We start from the raw sequence: 8,317 nt of genomic DNA, 5'->3' as shown, positions 1-8,317 counted from the left end.
GGGGGTGAGTGTTTGACCTAAGTGGCTTCCCAGGAAAAGACTTCCAGGCCTTCAAATCTTCCTCTTCCTTTTCCTTTGCTTCCTCTCACCAAGGTGTGCCTGAATTTACACTCTTAGATGGAATTTGGTGCCTCGATCAGTGAAAGGTTATTAATGGGGAATCTGTTTTATTCTCAACAGGAGCAGATTGGGAAAGTCATAGCTGATTATGAGGTCATCGATGAGGCATTGTTTAGCCTTTCCCAGGAAGATTTCAGCTCAAAGTGAGTTTATAGATGAGGAGGAATCATCAGCCTGGGGCACCCTGGCTACAATCGATTTACAAGCCCCAGCAAGCTGTTCAAGGGGCTTGTGGCTCCACTGTGACTGTGGCTCAGTCATGCCTGGTCTACAGATACATAATATGACCAAAATGTTCTAGATACCTGACTATCACACCTACCTATATGGCCAAACGTATGTGTCTAGATATCTCCAGTGAAGGTTCTGCTCATTCTACATCATACAAAGACATTGTAGACTCTTGTGTTCTTCCAACCTTGTGGTCACAGTCTGGTGAAGACCCTTTTCTGTTCCACCATGACTGTCCCCTGTGTACAAAGCTCCATACAGACATGGTGGGACCAGTTTGGTGGAGGAACTCGAGTGTCCCTCACGGAGCCCTGACCTCAACCCTACTGAACACCTTTGGGATTAATTGGAACACCAATTGTGAGTTAGGGCTTCTCATCCAACATCAGTACCTGACCTCACACATGGGACAAACTCCCACAGACACCTCCAAAATCTTGTGGGAAGTCTTCCCAGAAGAGTGGAGGATGGTATAACCAAAAAAAAGAGGGAGGGAGGCAATATCATATTATTGACCATGGTTTTGGAATGGAATGTCCAACAAGCTCATGGAAGCATGACATTACATAGTGATAGACTTCCTATCTAAAATAATTTTAGTTTCTCTGTTATCAACCCCAAAGCATTAAAAAAACATTTAAAAAAAGAAAAACATTGTAGACTTTTGTGTTCTTCCAATCTTGTGGTCACAGTTTGGTGAAGACCCTTTTCTGTCCCACCATGACTGTCCCCTGTGTCCAAAGCCAGCTCCATAAGACATGGTGTGACCAGCTTGGTGGAGGAACTTGAGTGTCCCTCATAGAGCCCTGACCTCAACCCTACGGAACTCGAGTGTCCTTCACGGAACTCAAGTGTCCTGCACAGAGCCCTGACCTAAACCCTACTGAACACCTTTGGGATTAATTAGAACACCAATTGTGAGCCAGGTCTTCTCATCCAACATCAGTACCTGACCTCACAATTGTGACAAACATCTACAGAAACCCTCCAAAATCTTGTGGAAAGTCTTCCCAGAAGAGTGTAGGGTGCTATAACCACAAAAGAGAGGGAGGAAGGCAACAACATATTATTGGCCTTGGTTTTGGAATGGAATGTCCAACAAGCTCATATAGGTGTGATAGCCAGGTGCCCACCATATAGGGTATTCATATAGGGTATTAATTAGTCACATCTGACACATGGAACCTCACTGAGTCTTTCGCCGTCTTCCTTTGTTAGATGGGCCATCATTGCTTGGCCGCACAAGATTACGACCACTATGGAGACCATCTGCGAGCAGCACTTGGAGGATGAAGAGCGCTTCCGGAAGATCCAGGTCATGGACCAGAACAATTTCTTGGAGCGTCTGGACTCCATGCAGGTCGGTACAGATCCGGCTGCCAGTCTATAGGCGAAAAAATCCATATGCAATATCCCCTGACAGCGCAAACTGTGATTTGTTCCCAGATGGTAGTAGCCGGATTCTCCGCATGCACTGAAATAAATCGCGCCCATGAGATCGCCAACGAAGTTCGACGAGTCCACAAGCAGCTGAAGGAGTCACAGCAGATGGCGCAAATGTACAACAACCGGGAGAGGCTGTTCAACCTGCCTGTGACCAATGTGAGTGCGCACCTTGAATCTAACTTACATTGACTCCCTATCATTTTCTGCACAGGTAATGCAAAAGAGGGCGGAACACCAAAACGATTCGTCGGTAAGGCGGTGGGGTGTGAATGTTTAATTTTCATTAGAGGTTGGTATGCATTTTGGAGGTTTTCAGATCTCCCGTCCTCAGCGTTTCAGAGTATACGCATCAGTGACGTGCCTTCTGTGCTGGGTGAGGCATCCCCCAGCCTGCCGAAGCTCCGCCCCGTCCCGCCGAAGCCCTGCTCCCAGCTCGGTAATTCAGCTGTGTGGGGAGGAGACAGGGAGGAGCCTCCCTGTCCCTCACTTGCTCGTCACTGGTGAGTTACCATCAAGATCGATGGCCTCAGTGGTTTTATTTTTTTGATTGGACAGCTTGGACCAATGGCGCTTTGCCATTGGACCAAGCCATCCACAGAGCTCACGCCTCTGACACAGAGTAGAGGCTGTGACAGCTCTTGCCTCACCAAGTTAGGTTACACAAGCAGTGGGGAAGCCGCTGCTGTGTAACCTAACTACCTGTCAAAAGCCGGATGCAGCGCCGCCTGTAATTAACATCCACGGCTCCGTCCATGACAGGTGACACGGCGGCGGGAGGATTTCCCTGCTCTGTAACCTGTAGCAAGCTGCACTGAATGGGGATAAAGCTGTCAGCTTCACACTTGAAGCTGACACCTTTTTTCTTCATAATACTAGGTGAGGCTCTGCCCCCCCCCTGACCGCACGTCCCTGATACACATGCTCCTTATACCTGCTGCTGCACAGATAACCACTGACTGTATCATATTGGGACACGGTGTGCAGGGCAGCCATCAGAAATTTTGGGGCCCCTTACACGGCTTTAGGCCGGGCCCCCCCCCCACGCCGCTGGACGCAGGGCTTAGTGACGCGCTGGACGCAGGGCTTAGTGACGCGCTGGACGCAGGGCTTAGTGACGCGCTGGACACAGGACCCACCTGCGAGTGACCCTGCAGAGCCCACCATAGATGCTGTACAGCTCATCTGAGACTGTCTATGGTGGGCTCTGAAGGGGTCTCAGGTGGGCTGGTCAGGGCTGCATCCCTCTCCTTCCTTCCTTCCTAGCTCCTCTTACCGCCGGACCAGCCAGAAGTGACGTCCCGTCACTAACGTGACGGCACTTCCGGCCAGTCCGACATCAGACGAGCAGCGTCGCTGATGGGGCCCTAGCTTGTCTCAAAGCCGCTGCAGCAGCAATGCTGGGGCCCTGCGCTGCTAGGGCCAGCCCTCCGCCTCCTCAACCCTTCACAGTCGGTCGATAGTCATGTAAGGGACCCCGGCGGTCCCCCCAGGCTGCCCGGGCCCCTTACATGAGTATTGGCCGTACCCCCGTGATGGCTGCCCTGACGGTGTGGGTATGTTCAGGACAAGTAGCAGTCCAGTGCCTTGCATGGGAAATTATCTAATTAGAAACCCCCCAAAATGATTTGTCCACCAACTTCTAAAAATTAATGATTTGCTCCAGATCATCTTACCAACTCTTCCTTTTGGGTCCTCCACCCATCTTTACACTTCAAGTTTTATCGGGTGGATGGAACCTGTTGTTTAGGAACAACCAGTACCGATGTTTTAAGTTCCATCTCATATTAGTTACATCATCAAGAATCCAAATGACTGAAAGATCCAGCCCAGCCCCGGACCCAACTTGTCTACCAGACTAGAAGTAGCAGCATTGATGGCTCCTAACGCACTTTTTCTGGCTTATCGCCAATTTTTCCTTTCCGCTCACCAGTATGACAAACTTCTGAAACTGGTGAAAGACTTCCAGCCCTTCCGGGATCTCTGGACCACCGTGTCGGACTGGATGCGCTGGTATGAAAGCTGGATGAACGACCCGCTCACCTCCATCGACGCCGAACAACTGGAGAAGAACGTCATGGAGTCTTATAAGAACATGCACAAATGCGTCAAACACTTCCGCGATATTCCAGGTAAGCTCACGTCATGTGACAAGATGGCTGCCAGCCTCTGTAAACAAATTTGTGGATGTGACCGGGGATGAGCAAAATCGGGGCTTTCGCTTCACTGAAATTTCAAGGAAATTCGCCATTTCAATTAATTGCTTGCTTTGGAGTCAATGGCAAAGGTGAAATCATGGGGGTTTGTAAGGGTAAAATGGGCTTTTAATTGCTCCAAAGATTTAGAGAAGGTCCTTTCAACTGTCTTGGACCTGGTCTTATGCCAAAAAATTCTAACTGTAAAGGTAACTAACCCTAGCCCTAAAAATAATCTTAAAGGGACCCTGTCAGTCTCTTAAAGGAGAACTATGAGGTGCGTGCTTTTCACTCACCTCATAGTTCTAGCCGACCTGTGACAATGAGACTGTCACAGGTCGGCTCAGTAGATCGGGAAGTGAGAGAACGCATACCGGCGTTCGCTCACCTCTCGATCCTGTCACGGCTTCCTGCCGTGACAGGGGAGGGGCTGGATTCCCCCCTTCTCGCTCCGATCCGCCAGCGCTGACTGGTGGATCGGACGGGGGAGGGGGCGGGTACAGCTGGCTCTGCCTCTATCACGCAGCTGGGCGGATCCCGGCACAATTGTCGGGATCCGATTCAGCTGCGGCGTCTCAGTATATAGGGAGCTACAGCTGCGGGAATACTGAGCTTAGGGTGACGGGAGGACGCTAGTTTGTGTCCTCCCGTGACCCTAAGGAGAACTATGGGGAAAAGACTTAACCTCATAGTTCTCCTTTAAATTTTCCTACTGAAGTTCCCTGCAAGTGAAGAACCATTATATTCACCTTTTTGGTGGCCCATGTCTTTCTGCCTTCCCTTCATTGCAGCATTGCAGCCCCCGAAATACTTTTCTGCACTTCACATTTCTGGGAGTTTTGGGTTCCTGTGTCCCCTGTGTGCAGTGATGTAGGAGTTGGAGGATGGAGCCACATCTGATGGCACAGGCATCGAATAATTCAAAGTGCTGGTTGAAGAAAAGTTGTATTGTATCCGTCGCATACCATAGAGGCTTGCCCACAGTTCACGTAGGGTGCTGTAGTGACTTGGTGGATGGCACCACCATATAATCATAGGAAAATAGGGATCTTCACCAGCACACTTTGACATAGTGATGATCTAGTCCTTCATTCACATAAAGCAACAGGTATCAAAAGCCAAAATGTTGTGACCTCACAGGATCCCTCTCTGAAGGCGGAGTGATGAGTCTGAATAGCTGAGTATAATGGCTCTTCTCTTGCAAGGAACTTCAAGGTGGTTTTTCTTTTGGAGACTGACAGTGTCTATTTAAACCTAGGACTGATATCTTAAAGGAGAACTATGGGGTTAAGGCTTTTCCCCATAGTTCTCCTTAGGGTAACGGGAGGACACAAACTAGCGTCCTCACGTCACCCTAAGCTCAGTATACCGCGAGCTGTAACTCGAGGTATACTGAGACGCCGCAGCTGAAGCGGATCCTGACAATTGTGCCGGGATCCGCCCAGCTGCGTGACTTTTATTGGCCTGTTGTGTCTTTACCCCCCAGCCTGCCAGGAAGTGGCACAGGACATCAAGAACCGCATCGAAGATTTTAAGCCATACATCCCACTGATCCAAGGCTTGCGGAACCCCGGCATGAGGAACCGCCACTGGGAGATGCTATCGGAGCAGATACAGATCACCGTCAAACCCAAAGCCAACCTGACCTTCACCCGCTGCCTGGAGATGAAGCTTCAGGACCATATTGAAGCCATCAGTAAGGTGGCAGAAATCGCTGGGAAGGAATTCTCTATTGAGCAGGTGAAGTACCTTGTCTGCCAGCTGGGTTAAAGAGCACACACTCCATGCAGTTATTCTGTGAGATAGACACAAAGTGCAGCCTATTCACTCACATCTAGTACTTGGTGAACTGCTGACATCAGTATGGTGCAGCTCATCACAAGGGAGGTTAGTTGAATTGAGTCTGTATTCATGACAATTTAATGTGGATGCTCAAAGTCACCAAAGGGCCACACATAATATTCAAGGTATATAATGCTACAGAAAGCTGTCAGATACTGTGGACATACTAGTAGATGGTGAGAGACTTTAGGTGTGTTACAGGGGTGGTTGGACACAAGGAACATGACACTGACTACTGCCTGGTGGGGTCTGAAGGCCATGCATTTAACACCAAAGGTCCTCATGTTGGGCATTAGGGATGTAACATGACTTAAATCTTTCCAGCATAGCTTCCTAGTAAATCGAATTCATCCGCACAAGTACAGCGTCAGCTTCCAGCATGGTCTATAGGTGACCGGTACACTTCTTGTAATGACCCACTCGTCGGTTTCTTCTTTCACAGGCACTGAACAAGATGGAAGGTGAGTGGGCCTCGATATTGTTCACCGTCTTGCCATATAAAGAGACAGGAACCTTTATATTGAAGAGCCCGGAGGAGGCCTCCCAGCTTCTGGATGATCATATTGTGATGACCCAAAGCATGTCGTTCTCACCATACAAAAAGCCTTTTGAGGAACGGATCAGCACATGGGAGAGCAAACTTCGCTTGACGCAGGTACTGAAGCTTCTTTATTTATGTATGGTTCAGAGCTACACAGACCCTACCGTCCATGATGTTCTATTAGTATTGCCACATTGATGCTACAGGGATGTACAGAGATCGATATTTTGATGCAAGTTCCCCTACTTTTCTATCACCAGGATGTACTGGAAGAGTGGCTGACCTGCCAGCGCTCCTGGCTCTACCTGGAACCCATATTTAGCTCTGAGGACATTAACCGGCAACTGCCAGTGGAGAGCAAACGCTACCAAACCATGGAGAGGACCTGGAGGAAGATCATGCGGAGCGCCGAGGAGAACAAACAGGTCAGACAACTTCGTGACTGGTGCGCCTGCCCATGTGGCAACTATCCAAGAGGGAGATCCCTCTTAGAGATTTGATCCAAATCATCATTCAATTCAATATTGAAACACTGCACTCTAAATCCTTCAGGAATGCTTCACAAACCCACATTGGAAGCAAAACTTAGATGGGTATATATGTTGACTCTTACACATGATTCCATTAAACTGGAAGGGGGCGGGGGCCCTTGGCTGAAGCCTGATGAAGGGAGCCTGCGAGGTCCCAAAATCACTCGTTTCCATTCTGACGAACTTCTTCAATAAAATTAGCATTTGGTGATTCTAATTGCCTCCGTGAAATGTAGATAGATGAAAGTAGTCACTCGCACTCCATGATATTATGGAGTGCGAGTGACTACTTTCATCTATGTACTTAGTTTTTGGGAGGTAATCTAAGTTTTGGTTTGCAGGTGATTTCCCTCTGTCCAGACCCTCGTCTCCTAGAGAGCCTCCGGGAATGTAACAAGCTGCTAGAACTGGTGCAGAAAGGGCTCAGCGAATATCTGGAAACCAAGCGAGGAGCCTTCCCCAGGTACCCAACAGTGAAAGCCACATACCATAATAACCTTACATTTCACTAAGCTTTCTAAAGATAACCGAGATACCTTCACCCTCTCAGGTTTTATTTCCTGTCTGATGACGAACTTCTGGAAATACTCTCCCAGACAAAGGACCCCACCGCTGTGCAGCCGCACTTACGCAAGTGTTTTGAGAACGTAGCGCGGGTGAGACTTTGGTGTCAATAAAAGGGTATATGAGGTGTAATCGAATGTGTAAAGTACCAATCTAAAAGCATCATTCATTTTTCTGACTCCTCTAAAATCTTGAATGGTGAAATCTCACTGGTCCTTGCTGATTACAGCACTTCACACACCAACATTCTTTCCACATTGTGGTGGATTTGTTACCAGAGATAATTACAGGTGAAACTCGAATAATTAGAATATCGTGCAAAGTTCATTTATTTTACTAATGCAACTTAAAAGGTGAAACTAATATATGAGAGAGACTCATTACATGCAAAGCAAGATAGTTCAAGCCGTGATTTGTCATCATTGTGATGATTATGGCGCACAGCTCATGAAAACCCCAAGAACCCCAAATCCACAACCTCAAAAAAGTAGATTATTACATGCAATCAATAAAACAAGGATTGTACATAGAACATTATCGGACCTCTGAAAAGTACAAGCATGCATATGTACTCAGTACTTGGTTTGGGCCCCTTTTGCAGCACTTACTGCAATTACTTTTGCACGATATTCTAATTATTCGAGTTTCACCTGTATGTTTGGCATTTCACATCCTGTTTAAGCAGCAGATTTATTTAATTTTGTGCGTGATGTCAGCTTTGAATAATTTATTTAAAAAAAATATATATATACAGTATAAATGTATTGCAGACAGTTTGTGGACACCTGCCTATCATAGCTATATGAAATTGCAGGACATCCTGTTTCAAAACTATGGCCATTAATATTGGG

The 8,317-nt window shown here is 47.7% G+C and overlaps 1 protein-coding gene across 1 annotated transcript in view; it reads left to right on the top strand.

Annotated features, from left to right (window-relative positions):
• Positions 1 to 8,317, top strand: part of DNAH1 (dynein axonemal heavy chain 1) — an 85,920-nt gene that overhangs the window by 20,986 nt on the left and 56,617 nt on the right. Inside the window, 9 exon segments of the mRNA XM_018564373.1 lie at positions 181 to 263; positions 1,570 to 1,711; positions 1,798 to 1,953; positions 3,728 to 3,926; positions 5,476 to 5,729; positions 6,274 to 6,486; positions 6,633 to 6,797; positions 7,244 to 7,365; positions 7,453 to 7,558. Coding sequence (XP_018419875.1) covers positions 181 to 263; positions 1,570 to 1,711; positions 1,798 to 1,953; positions 3,728 to 3,926; positions 5,476 to 5,729; positions 6,274 to 6,486; positions 6,633 to 6,797; positions 7,244 to 7,365; positions 7,453 to 7,558 — 1,440 coding nt within the window.

Source organism: Nanorana parkeri, unplaced genomic scaffold, assembly GCF_000935625.1.
Source record: "Nanorana parkeri isolate BGI_ZX_2015 unplaced genomic scaffold, ASM93562v1 scaffold748, whole genome shotgun sequence".
NCBI lineage: Eukaryota > Metazoa > Chordata > Amphibia > Anura > Dicroglossidae > Nanorana > Nanorana parkeri.
This window is presented reverse-complemented; position numbering and strand designations above follow the sequence as displayed.